A 19467-nucleotide genomic window follows, 5' to 3' on the forward strand; every position below is an offset into this window, starting at 1 on the left:
AAAAAAAAAAAAAAAAAAAAAAAAAAAAAAAAAAAAAAGAGACAGAGTCTTGCTCTGTCACCTAGGCTGGAGTGCAGTGGTGCAATCTTAGCTCTCTGCAGCTTCAAATTCCTGGGCTCAAGCAATCCTCTCGCCTCAGCCTGCCAAGTAGCTGGAACTACAGTTGCGCCTGGCTAATTTTTCTTATTTTTTGTGGAGATGGGATTTCACGATGTTGTCCAGATTGCTCTCGAACTCCTGGGCTTAAGCGATCTTCCTGCCTCGACTTCCCGAAGTGCTGAGATTACAGGCGTGAAGCCACTGCAGCCAGCCTCGTCGTTTCTTTATGCAAACTCCAACACGCTTTGAGGAACTCGACAATCGGTAGGATTTACCCTCCACCCAGCTCCGTGTGCCAGGAGGTCAGCTCATCCATATGGACTGCAGTAACACTTCTTCAGTTTAAGGTTGGGTTAAATCTGCCCAACCTGTGGTTTTAGATTAGCTGTATTCTTCTACCAAAAATCTCAGCTGCTGTCAAGCAATCTGCTCCTCTCTCCGGTTCTGGTGACCACGCCCCCTCCTACCCTTCTTTATTTTGAGACAGAGTGTCACTCTGTTGCCCAGGCTGGAGGGCAGTGGTGAGATCTCGGCTCACTGCAACTTCCGCCTCCTGGATTCAAGTGATTCTCCTGTCTCAGCCTCCCAAGTAGCTGGGATTACAGGCGCACGACACAACATCCAACTAATTTGTTGTTGGGGGTTTTTTTTTTTTTTTTTTTGAGATGGAGTCGTGTTCTGTTGCCCAGGCTACAGTGCAGTGGCACGATCTCGGCTCACTGCAAGCTCTGCCGCCTCCCGGGTTCACACCATTCTCCTGCCTCAGCTTCCCAAGAAGCTGGGACTACAGGCGCCCGCCACCACGCCCGGCTAATTTTTTTGTATTTTTAGTAGAGACGGGGTTTCACTGTGTTCGCCAGGATGGTCTCGATCTCCTGACCTCGTGATCCGCCTGCCTCGGCCTCCCAAAGTGCTGGGATTACAGGCGTGAGGCACCGTGCCCGGCCATTATTGGGTTTTTTTGTTGTTGTTTGTTTTTTTGAGACAGAGTCTTGCCCTGTCACCCAGGCTGAAGTGCAATAGCGCGATCTCGGCTCATTGCAACCTTCGCCTCCCGGGTGCAAGCGATTCTCCTGCCTCAGCCTCCCGAGTAGCTGGGATTACAGGCACATGCCACCATGCCCGGCTAATTTTTTTTTTTTGTATGTTTAGTAGAGACGGGGTTTCACCATGTTGGCCTGGCTGGTCTCAAACTCCTGACCTCGTGATCTGCCCGCCTCAGCCTCCCAAAGTGCTGGGATTACAGGTGTGAGCCACTGCACCCAGCCATCACCAGGCTACATTTTTCTTTCTGTGACTGCAGTTTGAAGGTTTGGTTGTCTTGTATGTGACACTGCTGTCGCGATTCCTGTGTGAGTGGGTATAAGGCTCCAGGACTTGGCCAGGCACGGTGGCTCAAGCCTGTAATCCCAGCACTTTGGGAGGCCGAGGCGGGATGATCACCTGAGGTCAGGAGTTCGAGGCCAGCCTGGCCAAATGGTGAAACCCCATCTCTACTGAACATACAAAAGTTAGCTGGGCGTGGTGGCAGGCACCTGTAGTCCCAGCTACTCGGGAGGCTGAGGCAGGGGAATCGATTGAACCTGGAGGCAGAGGTTGCAGTGAACTGAGATTACACCACTGCACTCCAGTCTGACTGACAAACGAGACTCCATTAAAAAAAAAAAAAAGGCTCCGGGACTGTGTCTGGGTGCGTCTGGCTGTGGGGTGGTTGTCATGTGAGTGTATCTGAGGCGGTGTGGAGTGGGTGTGCATGTGCTGTAAACATGTCATTGCCAGGTGTGTTGACAGTAGGATTGCCTGGGTGTGGCTCTCATGTGACTTTTCCTCAAGGCTTCGCCCCTCTACTCTGTACATAGCCGTGGCAAGTCAGGATCCACACGGCTGTGCTGTGCGTGTTTGCCGTCTGGTGTCCTAAGTGGATAAAACTGTAGTGAGGCTGCATCTGAGATGGTGCCACCTTATTGAGTTGCTTCTTTGGGTTTCTTTGTGGCCCCATCTGAGCCTGTTGAGTCTATTTCCAAGTCTGTGTGGATGAGTCTGGGGCCATGTGGCTGTGAGTGGTGTGTGTGCACGATCTCGGCTGCAGCCCGACTGTTATGTGACCAGGGTCATGTGTGTGCAAGAGGGCACCGTGGTCAGTCCGGGCCCAAGTGTGGTTATATCTGAGTTTGCCAGGCAGTACCTCGGGCTGTTGGGCTCTATGTCCATCTGTGTGGCTGTTTCGTGTGGCTGGAGCGGGGGTGCGTATGCGGTGGACACACACACAATTGAGAACGGCGTGCAGAACCCGGCTGTGTGTTCTGTGCTGCTGTCGTATGGCTGGGGGGGTGTGTGTGAGTACACGGTGGATGCTACTGTCCAGCTGTGAGCAGAAATGGCTGTTGCTGAGTTGGTGTGGCTGTGTGTGGACCTGTGTGGGTGTAGCTGAGTCTGTGGGTGGCATCTGCAGCTGCTGGTGTGCACATGGGTGCGCACCGTCGCCCAGCCGCATCCGAGTCTGCACAGCTGTTGTGCAGTGGGTATGTGGCTGTGTGCATATGCGTGCCCCGTCATCAGGCTGACTGTGGCTGCATCTGAGGCTGTGTAGTGTGCATACGCCTTCATGCAGTATCCAGGCACAGCTGTGGCTGCAGGGCGATATGCCTGGTGCCCGTCCCAGGCCCACCTGGTCTGGGAGGCTGGGGCAGGAGGCTGGGTAGTCCTCGAAGTCCTCCCTGCAGCTGCCGTCCCGATCCTCGATGACCAGGTCGATGGGCATCTTTCCCTTGAGGCAGGTGATGTAGCGGTGACAGAAGTTGTCGCACAGGTCGTGGACCTGGGGGGGCACCGGGGTACTGGGGGGGCCACCCGGGAGGGCAGGGCTGGGGTGCACAGGGATGGGGGTGGCATTCTGCTTCAACTCCAGTGGGGAGAGAGCTGGAAGGTGGGTGGGGGGCAGAGGCGACGAGAGGGGGTGGGATGAGGTGGGCAAGTGAGGCTGTTGGGGGGTGAGACGCACTCACCTTCTCCAGCTCCAGCAGGTGGAATCGCAGCACTTGGATGGCCTGGATCATCTGAAAACGCGGGACAGGAGGTGGGGGAAGACAGAGGGAATCGGGGGAGGGAGAAGGGAGGAAGAAGGAAGAGGAAAAGGAGGAGGAAGAGAGGAGAGACAGAGAAACAGAAAGAGTGAGATAAAATGACAGGGACAGGGCCGGGCGCGGTGGCTCAAGCCTGTAATCCCAGCACTTTGGGAGGCCGAGACGGGCGGATCACGAGGTCAGGAGATCGAGACCATCCTGGCTAACACGGTGAAACCCCGTCTCTACTAAAAATACAAAAACTTAGCCGGGCGTGGCGGCGGGCGCCTGTAGTCCCAGCTACTCGGGAGGCTGAGGCAGGAGAATGGCGTGAACCCGGGAGGCGGAGCTTGCAGTGAGCTGAGATCCGGCCACTGCACTCCAGCCTGGGTGACAGAGCGAGACTCCGTCTCAAAAAAAAAAAAAAAAAAAAGACAGGGACAGGGCGACAAAGACACCAGGCACACAGGGGGAAACAAAGAACAGAGATGCAGTGCAGAATTAAGGAAAGAGTGGGTGTTAGATTCAGAGGTAGAGACAAGAGTAGCAAGAGGGCCGGGCGCGGTGGCTCACGCCTGTAATCCCAGCACTTTGGGAGGCCGAGGCGGGCGGATCACAAGGTCAGGAGATCGAGACCATCCTGGCTAACACGGTGAAACCCCATCTCTACTAAAAATACAAAAAAAATTAGCCGGGCGCGGTGGCAGGTGCCTGTAGTCCCAGCTACTTGGGAGGCTGAGGCAGGAGAATGGCAGGAACCCGGGAGGCGGAGCTTGCAGTGAGCCGAGATCGCGCCACTGCACTCCAGCCAGGGGGACAGAGCAAGACTCCGTCTCAAAAAAAAAAAAAAAAAAAAAAGAGTAGCAAGAGACGAAAAAGAGCCCATCACAAAGGGGGAGAGCTAAGGTGAGCCGTTCAGACTGGCATTCCCACCCTCTGCCTGTTGGCCCCCAGCTCCAGGCCCCGCCCACCTGCAAACGACATTTCCCAGAGCCCTTTGCCAAAGGGTTTGGCCAATAGGAAGCCCTGGCAAGAGCTTGGGGAGCAAAGGATGGGAGAAGCTGAGGTATTTCTCCCTCCTTTCTTCTCTATCTTCTTTTTTCTCTTTCTTTTTTGATATGGAGTCTTGCTCTGTCATCCAGGCTGGAATGCAGTGGCGCTATCTCGGCTCACTACAACCTCCGCCTCCCAGGTTCAAGTGATTCTCCTGCCTCAGCCTCCTGAGTAGCTGGGACCACAGGCACGCACCACTGTGCCCAGCTAATTTTTGTACTTTTAGTAGAGACAGAGTTTCACCATGTTGGCCAGGCTGGTCTCAAACTCCCGACCTCAGGTGATCCACTTGCCTCGGCCTCCCAAAGTGCTGGGATTACAGGCGTGAGCCACCGTGCCCGGCCTCTTCTCTTTCTTTTTTCTTTTCTTCCTTTCCTTCTTTCTTTATTTTTCTTTCTTTCTTTGTTTGACACAGAGTCTTGCCCTGTTGCCCAGGCTGCAGTACAGTGGCAGGATCTCGGCTCACTGCAACCTCTGCCTCCCGGGTTCAAGCGATTCTCCTGCCTCAGCCTCCCGAGTAGTTGGGACTACAGGCGAGTGCACCACGCCCAGCTAATTTTTGTATTTTTAGTAGACAGGGGGTTTCACCAGGTTGGTCAGGCTGGTCTCGAACTCCTGACCTTGTGATCTGCCGGCCTTGGCCTCCCAAAGTGCTAGGATTACAAGCATGAGCCACTGCACCCAGCCCTTCCTCCCTCCCTTCCTTCCTTCCTTCCTTCCTTCCCTCCCTCCTTCCCTCTCTCCCTGCCTCCCTCTCTCCTTCCTTCCCTCCCTTTGTTTTCCTTTCTCTTCTCTTTTTTCTTTTCTTTTCTTTTTGAGACAGTCTCACTCTGTCGCCCAGGCTGGAGTGCAGTGGCACGATCTCGGTTCACTGTAAGCTCCGCCTCCCGGGTTCACACCATTCTCCCGCCTCAACCTCCAGAGTAGCTGGGACTACAGGTGCCCACCACCACGGCCGGATAATTTTTTGGTATTTTTAGTAGAGACGCGGTTTCACCGTGTTAACCAGGATGGTCTCGATCTCCTGATCTCGTGATCCGTCCATCTCAGCCTCCCAAAGTGCTGGGATTACAGGTGTGAGCCACGGCAACTGGCTTCTTTCTCTTTTTCTAGCTATCTATGAGAGACAGGGTCTTGCCCTATTGCCCAGGCTGGTGTGCAGTGGAGCTGATCAAGGGTTACTGCAGCCTCGACTTCTTGGGGCTCGAGTGATCCTCCCGCCTCAGCCTCCCAAGTAGCTGGGACCACAGGTGTGTGCCACCACACCCTGCTAATTAAATGTTTTTGTAGAGATGGGGTGTCACTACATTGCCCAGGCTGGTCTTAATCCCTGGCCTCAAGCTATCTCCTGGCCTTGGTCTCCCAAAGTGCTGGGATTACAGGTGTGAGCTGCCGCACCCAGCCTCCTCTCCTTGGGAAGCAGTCCCTGCGCTCACTTTGGCATGGGTACTATTCTTCTGACGGATGGAACATCAGACACTTTTTCAGCCCTATTCTGTGCCAGGTGCTGTCCCATGCACTTGACTTGCATTCACTCATTAAATCCCCACAGCAGCCCTCCAAGACAGAAATTACTACCAGCCACACATCACAGACGGGACGCCAGGCACAGAGACGCAGAGTGACTTGCCCTGGGTCACACAGCTGGTGAGTGGCAGAGCTGGGATTTGAACTCGGGCCATGGGTCCCGTTCTCAGACTCTAGGCTGTACCACATGGCATGTGGGCAACAATCATGGCCATTTGGGAACATGGACCAGGTGGCCTCCTCTCTGCACCCCCTCAACCAACCCCAGGGATGGGGAGTCAGGACAGGAGACCCATCGTAGGAGGGAGTGTGGGGGAGAGCTTGGGTCTCACCAGATTGTCCAGTTCTGGGTTGGAGGAGAAGAGGGGCCTCTCAGAGCGAACCTGGGAGGGAAGAGAGAAGCCGGCAGGGGATGTCCCACCTTCCACCCAACCCTCCTCGCTGGCTCTCCGGTGCGGTGCTTGGCGGGTGGGGGGTGCCCACCTGCTTAGCGAAGGCAGCGATGTCCTCGTTGAAGGAATCAGAGGAGCAGACGTCGCCGCCGGGGGGTGTCCCCAGCCCAGCTCCAGCCCCATCACGGGGAGAGCATGTAGCCAGTTCACATTTCTCAAAGACCAGGGCCAAGAGGGGGAAGAGCGGGTGTCTGGGGAGGCAGGAAAGGAGAGAGGTCGAGGGAGAGGCTGGGGGGGTGAATGGAGGGGCTGCAAGGTGCAGAACAGCTGGGAAGGGGACAAGAGACCCGGAGAGACAGTGACTCATACACAGAGACGGAAACAGACCCAGGGAGCAAAGAAACAGAAGACAGAGAGAGAGACAGGAGCCTGAGACCGGCCCCCACTCACCCATAGATCTCATCCTTCTCCCTCTTCAGGCCGTCACTGTCCAAGCCTGGGGGCAGCAGCTGGGGAGGCCGGTGTGGGCCGTAGGGCCCTGGTGCCGCGGGCACTGCCTCTGGGAAGCCAGCCAGGGTTGCGGGGCCATCCGCGATGCCTGGGTAGTGCGGCAGCTCATCGTACTGGGCGAAGGTGAGAAGAGAAGGGGGAGCCCCAGGGAGGGGTCAGCACCCCGAGACTCGGCTGAGGAGCTTCTCTATCCTGGAACCCAGAAGATGCCTCTCTGTGTCCCAGAAACCTGCTTCTGGTCCCCAAGTGTCTGAGCCCTGCCCCTTTGAGCCCTCCAGGTCCCCCGGAGCTGTCTGGGTGGGAGTGAGGACCCCGTCCAGGCAGAGATTCCTGACATGCGGGCAGGAGGACCCAGAGGGAGAGACGGCAGGGTCTGGCTGGGAGGGAAGAGAGATGGAGAGAGTGGCGTGAGAAGACGGAGACAGAGACAGAGATGGAGACAGAGACAGAGATAAGAGACAGAGACAGAGAGAGACAGACAGAGAGGGAAATCCATGGACACCTCCTACAGGAACCGCGCATTGTTGTACACAAAGTACACACACGAAGCCTCCCCGTCTTCTATTCCATTTCACAGTTGGTAGATATGCACATTTAGAGTAAGTCTCAACAACATGTCACACCCCACTCACCACGTGAATCCACCACACACGGAGACACAGCCATACACACCAACCCACGTGCACGCTCGTGTGTCAGTCACACCCAACCCCCCCCACACACATGCACACACACACACACAGCCCAACACCAGGCACAGGAATGAATGCATGATTGAGACATTTAGCACATGAACGAATGAATGAATGAACGAGGCATTTAGCACAGGGCCTGGCTCACGCTGTGAGCACTTGTTGCTGGAGAGGGTCACGAGGCACCACCACAGAGACACACTTTCGCACCCAAGAAAAACACCATTATGGGGTGGGATGCTCGCATCCCGTCATCACAGAACCATGCACCTGGGGAGCCTGGGGCACCTTTCACTAGGTCAGGCCAAATCCCTTCCTCAGTGATGAAGACATGGAGGCTCAAAGAGGCAGCAGGACTCCCCTGGGAAGAGGCTAGAACGTTCCTGCCTCCGACCCTCACCTGGCTGGGCACCCTGGCTCTGCGTGTCCCACTCTCTCCCTCTTCCTCTTCTCCTAACTTCTCCTGTGCCCTGAAGTTGAATCCAACTGCTCCCCGCTGCTCATGGCACACTCACCAAACTCGGTCCCCACAGCCCACCCAGAACCCCCAAAGCGGAGGCGCACCTCCTCCCCTGTCTCCTATGCCCGTTCCCATCCCCAGGGAGAGAGGCTCCCTGGGGCCAGCAGCCTGGTGAGACCGCCCCTCCCACCCCTGTCCCACTCCTAGCCCTGGAGAGGCAGGGGAGGCTTGGAACAAAAGTAGAGTGAAGAGAAGGACGGAGGAGGGCAGAAAAGGAGGGGGACGGTGAGGTGGGGGCGGCTGAGATGGAGGAGGAAGCCCAGGGACAGAGAGCAGAGAGACCCGGGGCAGAGAGAGGGGGACAGAGAGGCAGAAAGAGGGGGGAGACCCGGGGCAGAGAGAGGGGGACAGAGAGGCAGAAAGGAGGGGGAGACCCGGGGCAGAGAGAGGGGGACAGACAGGCAGAAAGAGGGGGGAGACCCGGGGCAGAGAGAGGGGGACAGAGAGGCAGAAAGGAGGGGGAGACTGGGGCAGACAGAGGGGGACAGAGAGGTAGGGAGAGACTGGGGCAGGGAGAAGAAGCTAAACAGTGGGGAGGAGGCGAGGCCCAGGGGCAGGGAGAGGGGCCACCTGGGGGCAGAGAGGGAGCACAGAGGGACTGGGAGACCCAGGGGCGGAGGGAGGGGCAAGAGAGAGGTGGTGGAGAGGACGGATGGGCTGATGCGGGGCCAGCGCCGGAGAGGAGGGATGCAGGGACAGGGGGTGCGGAAGCGGCCGGGGCGCGGGGTCCCCGCCCTGAGACCTACCCTCCGGGCCATGGGCTGAGGCCGGTGGCAGCTCCCGGGTCCCTCCAGAGCCTGGCCGCGGGGGAGGGCGCAGCCCCGGGCCGCAGCCCCAGACGGCCCGCAGTGTCGACGCCAGGGGGTGGGCAGGAGGCCGGGCGCGCGCTCCCCCACCCCCGCCGCCGTCAGCGGCAGGCGCCGGGCCGGGTCGGGACTCCGCGCATGGACCCCGGCCCCCGCCCCCAGCGGGGGTCACGGCCAGGAGCGCATCGCCGCTGGGGCGGGGGCAGCAGGCGCGGGCGGGGCGCCCGAGGCCCCCTCCCCTGGGCCCCCCCGTCCCTCCCCGGGCTCCGGAGGGAATCGAACTGTCCCAAGACGGACAGACCGGGGACCGCGAGGGGCTGGGGGCAGCCCGGGGCGGCGGGGGCTCGGGGGTGCTGGCGGCCGCGCTCCCCGTTCCCGGTCTCTCCCTCTCTGTGGTCACATCCGGAAGTTCCACGGCGGAGATGCTTAACCCACTGTCCGCCGGCGCGGCCGGGCGGGGCGGGGCGGGGCTGGGGCTGCGGGTCCCTCCTCTCCTCTCCTCTCCCCCTCCCCCCTCCCCCCTCCCCATCCGCGCCCCGCCCCGCCCGGGCCCGCGGCCTCTCCCGGCGGCTTTTGTATCGGAGTCGCCCTGGGACGCGTCCTCATCGGCCCCCGCCCCGCCCGCCGCGCTCGCTCCGGGTCGCTCTCCCCCCACCCCGCTCCGGGTCTCCCTCTCCCCTTGCCGGCAGCCACCCGCCTCTGTCTCGAGTTCTCCCCCACCTCTGTCTCTGTCTCTCTCCCCCCCCTCCCTCCCTCCACCCTGTCTCTTTTCTCTCTCATTTTCTCTCTGTTTTTTCTGTTTCTCCTCCCACCTCTTCCCGCCTCTCTCCCCCTCTGTTTCTGTCTCTCCCTCAACCCCCAACCTCTCTCCGTTTCTCTCTCTCCCCGCTTACCTCTCTCTCCTCTGTCTCTCCCCCCACCTCTCTCTCTCCCTGTTTCTCTCTCTTCGCTGTCTCTCTCCCCTCCACCTCCCATTTTCTGTTTCTCTCCCTCTCACCTCTCTCCCTCTGTCTCTCTCCTCCCCCTCACCTCTGTTTCTCTCAGTGTTTTTTTCTGTTTCTCCCTCCTCCCACCTCTACCCCCCTCCCCGTCTCTCTGTGTGTCTCTCCCTCTCCTCCATCTCTCTCTCCGTTTCTCTGTCTCCCCCCTTACCTATGTCCCTCACCTCTCTCTCCCTCTGTTTCTCTACCCCCCACTCCCACTCGCTCTGTTTCTCTCCCCTTCACCTCTCTCTGTCTCTGTCCCCCCTCACCTCTCTCTCTGTTTCTTTCTCCCTTTCCCCACCTCTCTCCTGTGGGACGGAATCAGAGGAGAGGACAGGAGGCCGGAAGGAAGCCAGCGCTTAGATTTTAGTTTCTCTTCTTGCCCTCACCCCTTTCCCTCCCTCCTCTAGGAGACAGGGGCCCCTGTGCCTGCGCCTGTGTGTGCTTGCATGTGTGTGTGCATTGTGTGTGGTGTGTATGTGCCTGTGTGTGGTGTGTTTTGTGTGTGTGGTGTATTTTGTGTCTGTGTTTTGTGTGTGGTGTGTCTGTGTATGGTGTGTGATGTGCATGTGTGGTGTGCGTGCGTGGTGTGTGCGTGTGTGTGGTGTGTATGTGGTGTGTGCATCTGTGTGTGTGGTGTGTTTTGTATGTGTGGTGTGCTTTTGTGTGTGTGGTGTGTGCATGTGTGTGATGTGTGTATGTTTTGTGTGGTGTGTGCATGTGTGGTGTGTGTTTTGTGTGTGTGTGGTGTGTGTGTACTCATGTTGTGTGTACCTGTATGTGTGCATACTTGTGTTTGTGTGAGTACCTGTGTGTGTGTGGTGTGTGTTTTTGTGTGTGGTGTGTGTTTTGCATGTGTGTGGTGTGTGGTCTGTATGGTGTGTGTTTTGTGTGTGTGTGGCATGTGTGTGTGCGTACCTGTGTGGTGTGTGTTGTGTGGTGTGTGTGGTGTGTGTGTTTTGTGTGTGTGGTGTGTGTGTGGCATGTGGTGTGTGTGTGGCATGTGTGTGCATACCTGTGTGGTGTGTGTGGTGTGTGTGCGTACCTGTGTGGTATATGGTGTTTTGTGTGTGTGGTGTGTGGGGTGTGTGTGCATACCTGTGTGGTGTGCTTGTGGTGTGTGGTGTTTTGTGTGTGTGGGGTGTGTGGGGTGTGTGTGTGCATACCCGTGTGGTGTGTGTGTTTTATGTGTGTGGTGTGTAGGAGTGACTATGCGTGTTGTTTCTGTCTCTGGATGTGGTGGGTACTGGAGGCCCCTCTGCCGTCTTGGGCCCCTGTCTTGAGCCTGCAGCCCCCTCAGCTGCTCTCAGGGAGTCCCTGGAACCTGCAGTCTGTGGGGTAAACCCTGGGCCCCCACACAAGGTGTTGGAGGGCAAGTCCGCGGCTTTCATCGGATTCCTAAGGCGAGCTTTCAACCCGAGGTTCTGAGATCAAGAAAAAGATTCATGCAGCAGCAACTTCTACTACTACTACTTGCCAGGTGGCGTTCTGGGGACATAGCAGGGAACAAAAGGCAAACTTCTTGGTCTTATGGCACTCACTTTTCCCTGGGGATGGGTAGGAAGGGAGGGTAGTCGAGTAAATGGATGCATAAATACTAACTAGTGCCTGGAGATGGCCAGTGCTCCCAAACTAAGCTGTGTAAGAACGGTGTGGGGAGGGCGGCTTCTGTAGGCTGGACAGGGACAGCCCTCAGAGGCGGGGACATCTGAGCTGTGCACACACCTGGGGAGAGCATTCTGGGCAGGGGGAATTGCAGGTGCAAAGCCTGGAAAAGTCGGGGGAGCAGAAGGTGCTTGGTGTGTCCAGGAAACATCTAAGAGGCTATTGAGGGAGGGGGCGAGGGGGCTGGTGGCGACCCCTGGATTCATTCTCCCCGTGGCATCTTTTACATTGGGGGTCTTTAGTCCCTGGTGTCTTCAGCTTCCCGCGGGGGTGTGCAGGTGGCTGTCAGGAGACCTGTGAACCCAGGGGAAAGTTCCCTGGGAAATTGTGGACTGGGTGCCTCTGTGTTTTTCCCCCAGGGAAGTGGCCCATAGTTTTTATCCCATTCTCACAGAAGGACACTTGACCCCCCACAAAATCCTGAAAGTCACCCCAGAGGAATAGCGCCAAAGAATGGGACAGATCCAGAGAGAAGGGGACAGGGATGCGGGGAGCGGAGGACACGGACCCTGATGGGGGTGGGGGTACAGAGATGTAGAGATAGAGGGGGACAGATCCAGAGAGGGGGACAGACCTAGAGAGAGGGGGACAGACCCAGAGAGAGAGGGATAGAGACCCAGAGACAGAAGGAAATAGAGACCTTGAGAGAGGGCTGGAGGCAGCCCTCCAAGGACATAGTTCAAGACTGTCATCAACAGCACTACCTCTGCTGCCACCTGCTTCTCTGCCCTCCTGTCTTATGGAAATTAAACAGAACCACCAAGGAGCGGGATAGGGGGTGAGCCAGGGTGAGCCGTACAGAGCTACAGCATGAGGGATTGGGGTTAGGGCAGCAGCAGGACTTCCCAGTGGGAGTGGGGAAGGGGCAGGCTGTGGAGGGAGGAGAGGAAGAGACTGCGGCCCTGGTGGCCCCAGGTCCCTCCTCTCCTACCCGGGGCTGGGGTTCCTGCTCACTCTCCCTCTCTCCCAGTCTCTGTCTCCTTGTCTCTCTCCCCTTCTCCCGTCCTTTCTCTCTCCGGCTCTCTGTTCTCCGAGCCCCCCTGGACACACCACGGACCCCCTCCCTGGCCATCTCCAGGGGTCACCTGGGAATCTGGAGTCTGGTCCCACGGTAGACTCTCCCCTCTCTGAGCCTCGATCCCCCCTCGGCAGGATGGGCAACGCGCGCTGGGGGCGGGGGATTGTGGATAATGGAGAAACAGTTAAGCTAGAGGGTGCCAGGACTCAGGGTCTTAGCTGAGTCGGGGGGTCCCCATGCCGGCGGGCTCTGCCCCCCGTGACTGTCCTGTGGTGAGGCTGGCCCTTTAAGGCAGTCGGAGGGGAAGGGGTCTGGAGGCCTTTCCCTTCATCAAGGCCGGCACACCCCAGATAGGGGTTTTGGAGCAGAAAATTAATTTAAATCACTTTTTAATTAAAGACACAAAGCTGTTTGGTCTGCCCCACCCCCACCTCGCCCTCAGCCAAGACTTGGGGTGAGGGATGCAAGGGTTAGGAGTGAGTCCCTGCCTCTATTTGCTTTTGTGGTGGGGGTGCATGCTAAGGTTCCCTTAGCCCAGGCTGATTCTGACACCTAGAGGAGCAGGTGCGGCCTCATCTGACGGCCAGTGGTGCGGGGGCGTGGACAGAGCAGGAAGGGAGGGAACGGGCACCTGGGATGGCGACGGGGCTTAACTGGGGTGGGGAGGGAGGTAATTCCAATGACGGGTGTGATTCAGAGAAAGGCAAACAGAGAGAGAGAGAGACAGAGACAGACGGGGGTGCGGGGAGAGAGAGAGGTGCAGATAGAGCGAGACAGACAGGAGGGGGAGGGAGTGGGGGACAGGAGCTCCAATAGAGACCCCGGAGTCGTCCCTGCCACCCCCCAAACAAGCGCAGCGGGCTTGGACTCTGAAGCATAAATCTTCTCAATTAAAGAAAGAGACGAGATGTTGGGAAGGGAGAATTAAGAACGTCTGGCAGAGAAATTGATTGGGGGAGGATGCCGGCGGGGACGGAGGGAGGAGGCAGGGGAGGCTCCCGCTTTCTGAGGCTCTTCCTCCAATCTTTCCCTCTGTCCCTCCGTCTGTCTTTCCGTCTGTCTGTCTGTCTGTCTGTCTCTCTCTGTCTCTCTCTCTGTCTCTCTCCCACTCTCCTTTTCCTGGCTGTCTCCCTTCAGTAGTCCTGGGACCCTTCTGTTCCCAGGGGGAGGGAGCAGGTGGCAGCCAGGCCTGGTGCTGGAGGGGGGTGCCTGTGTCTCTGCGTAGCGGCTGCCTCCGTTGGTGGCTCTTCAAGGGTGGTGCTTGGGCCTCTCCGTGAAAGTGTCTGGAAGCGTCTTCCCTGCCCGGCTGAGTGGCTCCTGGCCTGCAGGGGTCTCCGCCTCTAGCCCTGCCCTGCACCTGTTTTACAGACGGGAAGCATGGAGCCCTCTATGAGTAGATCTGGGGGACCTCGCGGGTCTCCCCAGCACAGGCTGGGCGATCTCTCAGCGGACTGGCTCCTCAGTGCCCCAGCCTGAGCACCGACCGCTGGGGCTATGCCCACCAGGCAGCCACGCCCGCCGGGGATCCTCAGTGGTCCCCAGGATCCCCTCTGAAAGCCTGCAGGAGCAGACCAAATGAGCAAGGATCCACCTTGGGTTCCTCCTGTCCTCTCTCTTGGGCCTGCTAGCCCCCTGCCTCGGTTTTCCCTCTTTTTTTTTTTTTTTTGAGACGGAGTCTCGCTCTGTCGCCCAGGCTGGAGTGCAGTGGCGCGATCTCGGCTCACTGCAAGCTCTGCCTCCCGGGTTCATGCCATTCTCCTGCCTCAGCCTCCTGAGTAGCTGGGACTACAGGCGCCCGCCACCGCGCCCGGCTAATTTTTTGTATTTTTAGTAGAGACAGGGTTTCACCGTGGTCTCGATCTCCTGACCTTGTGATCCGCCCGCCTTGGCCTCCCAAAGTGCTGGGATTACAGGCGTGAGCCACCGCGCCCGGCCTGGTTTTCCCTCTTTATCAACAGCTCTGTGTCTTGTCTGCCTCCTTCTGGGCGCCCAGGTGTGGTTCCTCCTCCTCATTCCAGGCTCTCTCTAACTAAGAATCTGTGTTCAGGAGGGTGGGGGAAGAAGGGATCCTAAAAGACAGGCCATCTCTGTCTCCATCTCCGCCTGGACTGTGTCTGTCTGTCTGTCTCTTGGTTGTCCTTTTGTTTTGTTTTTTTTTCTGTATCTCTGTGTCTCTTTGTCTGGATGTCTTCTCTGTCTCGTCTTTCTTATCTCTCTTTCTATCCATCTTGATCTCTCTCTCCAGGGGCCTCTGTGTCTTCTCCCTCCTTTCCTCTCCCTCTCTCCACCTCCCTGTGCCCGCTTGGTCCCTCCCTACCGTATCCCCGCTGGGCTTCTGTACCCCTGGCTCCCCCCTCTCTTCCACCCGGGCCCGTCATAAATACATCGCCCCCTCCCCATCCTCCCACTGCCTGGCCCAGCTCCAGGAGAAGGAAACATTTATCTTGGCGGGGGCCCCCACCCCCGCGCCCGCCCCTCCGCCAACTGGCCGCGCCATCCATCACCCGAGCCCAGACTCCGGTGGCTCATTTGTCACCGGCCCTGACAAATGCCTGCCACCCCCTTCTCCTCCCGCCCCACCAAGCAATCATACCATTAGCCACGGCTCAGCAGCGGCGGGGAGGACCTGGCCTGACCCGGGCGGGGGGCGGGGCACAGGCTGTGGCTCCCACCGAGACCCCTCTCTCCCCCTTTTCCTTCCATTTCTATCTCTCCTTGCCCTCTCTGTCTTTTTTGTTGGAATCTGCTTTCCTTTGCCAGTTTCTCGCTGTGCCTCTGGGTCCCGTCTCTGGTCTGTCCGTCCTCCTCCTCCTCTTCTTTCTTTTCCTCACCCTCTCTCCTTCTCTCCTGTCTCTGTCTCTCTCTCACTGAGTCTCTTTCCATCTCTGACTCTGTCTCTGTTTCTGTCTCCTTCACTGTCTGTCTTTGTTGCTGTATCTCTCTATAACTCTGTCTCTTTCTGTCTCTGTCCCTCTCTCTGTCTCTCCATCTCTCTCTCTGTCTCTCCATCTCTCTCTGTCTCTCCATTTCTCTCTGTATCTCTTCTTCTCTGTCTCTTCATCTCTCTCCCTCTCTCTCTCTCTCCATTTCTCTCTCTGCCTCTGTCTCTCCATCTCTCTGTCTCTCCATCTCTCTCTGTCTCTCCATCTGTCTCTCCATCTCTCTGTCTGTCCCTCTCTCTGTCTCTCCATCTCTCTCTGTCTCTCCATCCCTCTGTCTCTCCATCTCTCTCTCCATTTCTCTCTGTATCTCTCCTTCTGTCTCTGTCTCTTCATCTGTCCCTCCCTCTCTGTCTCTCCATTTCTCTCTCTGCCTCTGTCTCTCCATCTCTCTGACTCTCCCTCTTGCTGTCTCTCCATTTCTGTCTCGCCATCTCTGTCTCTCCATTTCTCTCTCTCTCTCTCTCTCTGCCTTTCCATTTCTCTCTCTCTCTCTCTCTCTCTCTGCCTCTCCATTTCTCTCTCTGTCTCTCCCTCTCTGTCTGTCTCTCCATCTCTCTCTGTCTCTCCATCCCTCTCGGTCTCTCCCTCTCTCTCTGTGTCTCTCTCTCCCTGTCTGTCCGTGTCCCTCTGTCTGCCATGGGCTCTGTCGGCCCAGCTGTGCCTTTTTAATCTCTGGTGTCTGAGCGCACCCTCAGCGTTGGCCTCACTGGCTTTGTGTGCTGGGAATGGGGTGAGGGCCTTGCCCTGCCGCCCTGCGACCCCCGCCCCGCCCTGCTCCCTGCGCTGTGTTCTGAGTCTCCAGGCTTCCTCCGTCTGCATTTTCTCTGCATCCTGTCTGTATCTCTGTCTCTGCTGCCTCTCTGGCCCCTGTGTTTTGTGCTTGGCTCTCTGGCCCCTCTCCAACTTCCCCTCCTCTTTTTGTGCCCTTTCTCCACCCCCTCCACCATCGTGTTCCCCCTCTACTGACCCCACCCACCCCTTTCAATCCACCACCCATGGCATTCCCTTCCCGGCACTTCCCAGGGAGAGAATTGCCGGGAGGGAACGAACAGGAGGCAAACGTGGCGAGGAGAGAGTGAGGAGGTACCTTGGGAGGTACCAAAGCCTGGAGCCCCATCCCTCTCCCTTGGCCACGTGTGCCTGGAAGTCCTCCCTAGTGTCTGATTTCAATCCTCGGGGGGACGGCAGAACGTGGAGGAGGTGCCAGTACCAGCCCTTCCCGATTCCCTGGGAGAGGCCGAGGAGGGAGCTGGGGGCATCAAGCCAGAAGAGAGGGCAGCCTGGGCACGGTCAGTGCTGTGCTGGTGCCCACGCATTGCCTTACTGGAAGAGGGAGGTAGTGAGACCCCCGTTCTGGGAGGTAATCATAGCAGAGGCTGTCTCTGACCCACTCATACCCAGGACCCAACAGCATCTCTCACGCTGGTACCTGCGACCCTTCCCTGAATGCGTTCCAGACCAGGATGGGAAGCAGTAGAAGTGAGCACCCCTAAAGGAGTCCTGGGCCACCATCAGACAGGAGTTAGTGGATACATAACCCAAAGTCTTCAGGTGGGGCAACTCCAGAGTTCCCTGAGAGGTCCCCAGCAAGATTGAGACCTCGTTGTCCACAGGGTGACCTGCTCATTCAACACCACCTTTATTATTTGTTTATTTGAGATGGAGTCTCACTCTGTCACCCAGGCTGACAGTACGATCTCGGCTCGCTGCAGACTCTGCCTCCTGGGTTCAAGTGATCCTCCTACTTCAGCCTCCCAAGTAACTGGAATTATAGACGCCTGCCACTGTGCCCGGCTTATTCTTGTATGTTTAGTAGAGACGGGGTTTCACCATGTTGGCCAGTCTGGTCTTGAACTCCTGACCGCAGATGATCCGCCCACCTTGGCCTCCCAAAGTGCGGAGATTACAGGTGTGAGCCACCGCGCCCAGCCCTCAACACCACCTTTAATCGTTTTCTTTCCCATCTCCCTCCAGTGCCTCCTGGGATCACCTCCCAAATAAACTATTTCCCTCCCATCCTTGCTGTGGGCTGGCTTCTGTTGGTGCTCAGCCTAAGGCAGTGGCCAGTGGGGACATGATGGATGGGCAGAGAGGAAGCAAAGGGAAAAGAGGTACCTCTCGTGGTGGTGAATCATATGTGTCCACGTGGCTAAGCTGTGCTGCCCTGATGTGAAGTGGTGTGTGTGTGTGTGTGTGTGTGTGTGTGTGTTTGAGACAGGGTCTTGCTCTGTTGCTCAGGCTGGAGTGCGGTGGTGCAATCTTGGCTCACTGCAACCTCTGCCTCCCGGGTTCAAGTGATTTTCCCACTTCAGCCTCCTGAGTAGCTGGGACTATAGGTGTGAGCCACCACGCCCAGCCATTGTAAAGGTATTTTAAAAATGAGATTAACATTTAATATCGGTTGACTTTGAGTGAAGTAGATTGTATGGGTGAGCCTTATCCAATCAGTTGAAGGCCTTAAGAAAGACTGAGGTCCCTCCAGGAAGAAGGAGTTCTGCCTCCAGATTACTTTGGGTTTTGCTTGGGTTTTGTTCATTTGTTTATTTTTTGAGACAGGGTCTCACTTTGTCACCCATGCTGCAGTGCAGTGGCATGATCATGAGTCACTGCAGCCTCAACCTTCTGGGCTCAGGTGATCCTCCCACCCCAGCCTCTGGAGCAGCTAGGACTACAGGTGTGCACCACGTTGCCTGGATAATTTTTATTTTTAGTAGAGATGGGGTCTCACTGTGTTGCCCAGACTGGTCTCGAACTTCTGGACTCAAACCTCCCACCTTGGCCTCCCAAAGTACCTGGGATAACAGGCATAAGCCACCATATCCGGCCTGTGAGGCTAATATATATTCATTTAATCCTCACGACAACCCTGTGACATAGGTACTGTGAGCATCATTATCGCCCATTTTCCAGATGAGGGAACTGAGGCACAGAGAAGGTCAGCCGCTATGCTCTGCTGCCTCCAAGGACAATGCCAGTCACCCCAAGCTGACCCCATGGAGCTCTTTGCATCTGGGTGAGAATCATGACCTTTGGGGTGAGGTGACGGGACAGGCGTGAAAGCCCTCATGTTTTCCAAGCCCCAAGCTCTCAATGTGTCCCCCTTTGAAGCTGAGACCTTACTCTACACCCCCTGTGTTTGTTTGCGTTTATTAAGATGAAGGTGTCCCAGGCTGTGCGCGATGGTTCACGCCTGTAATCCCAGCACTTTGGGAGGCTGAGGTGGGTGGATCACCTGAGGTCAGGAGTTCAAGACCAGTCTGGGCAATGTGGTAAAACCTGTCTCTACTAAAAATACAAAAATTGGCCAGGTGTGGTGGTGGGCGCCTGTAATCCCAGCTACTGGGAGGCTGAGGCAGGAGAATCACTTGAACTCGGGAGGCGGAGGTTGCAGCGAGCCGAGATCGCGCCATTGCACTCCAGCCTAGGCAAAAGGAGTGAAACTCCGTCTAAAAAAAAAAAAAAAGATGAAGGTGTCCCTTGTCCCATTCTGTACCCTGGACCTCATCCTGTCCCATCCTTGCCCTTCTACCTGTGAAACTTTAGGCGTGTTGCTTCACCTCTCTGAGCCTCAGTTTCCTCTTCCATGGAATGGGGTGATGTATGGAATTGGCGATGGGTTTAAGGAGATCATGCTTGGGGGGTCCCCATCACTGCCAGCTGCTGTTAACACAGGCCTCACTTGCTCTCCTGTGCCCCTGTAGTCAATGCCCTACTGCTCCTCTAGCAACCTCCCCTCCTCATATCAGGACTCTGCAAAGAGTGAGCTACATGTCCTGACTCAGTTTCCCCACCTCCCACTGCAGATCAGCGCACCTTCTGCCCCTATACCTTCCACAAATCTGTTCTCATCAAGGCCTAAAAGCCAAAGGTTGATTTTTTATTTTTATTTTTTTTGAGACAGGGTCTTGCTCTGTCACTCAGGCTGGAGTGCAGTGGTGCAGTCATAGCGCACGGCAACCTTGACCTCCTGGACTCAAGCAATCCTCCCACCTCAGCCTCCCGAGTATCTGGGACTACAGACACATGCCACCATGCTTGGCTAACTTTTAAAGTTTCTGTAGACACGGGGACTCGCTATGTTGCCCAGGCTGGTCTTGAACTCCTGGCTTAAGCGACCCTCCTGCTTTGGCTTCCCAAGGTGCTGGGATTACAGGCGTGAGTCACCATGCCGTGGGCCTATTGTCTTGACCTGGGACTT

At 57.0% G+C, this 19467-nt stretch overlaps 1 protein-coding gene across 4 annotated transcripts in view; it reads right to left on the reverse strand.

Moving 5' to 3' along the window:
- Positions 1–14959, reverse strand: part of MEIS3 (Meis homeobox 3) — a 24087-nt gene extending 9128 nt beyond the window's left edge. For 2 of the 4 annotated variants that reach the window (XM_025368915.1, XM_025368916.1), the window contains exons 1-6: positions 8602–9133; positions 6584–6756; positions 6225–6384; positions 6074–6124; positions 3105–3155; positions 2768–2917 (exon numbers count right to left, since the gene is read on the reverse strand). In XM_025368915.1, coding sequence (XP_025224700.1) covers positions 2768–2917; positions 3105–3155; positions 6074–6124; positions 6225–6384; positions 6584–6756; positions 8602–8613 — 597 coding nt within the window. In that variant the 5' untranslated portion in view covers positions 8614–9133. Of the gene's footprint in view, positions 1–2767; positions 2918–3104; positions 3156–6073; positions 6125–6224; positions 6385–6583; positions 6757–8601; positions 9134–14920 lie in introns of those variants that run through there. The other 2 variants (XM_025368917.1, XM_025368919.1) reach the window with 2 other exon arrangements.
- Between the last annotated feature and the right edge of the window lie 4508 nt (positions 14960–19467).

This window comes from Theropithecus gelada, chromosome 19 (genome assembly GCF_003255815.1).
Source record: "Theropithecus gelada isolate Dixy chromosome 19, Tgel_1.0, whole genome shotgun sequence".
In the NCBI taxonomy this organism is placed as follows: domain Eukaryota; kingdom Metazoa; phylum Chordata; class Mammalia; order Primates; family Cercopithecidae; genus Theropithecus; species Theropithecus gelada.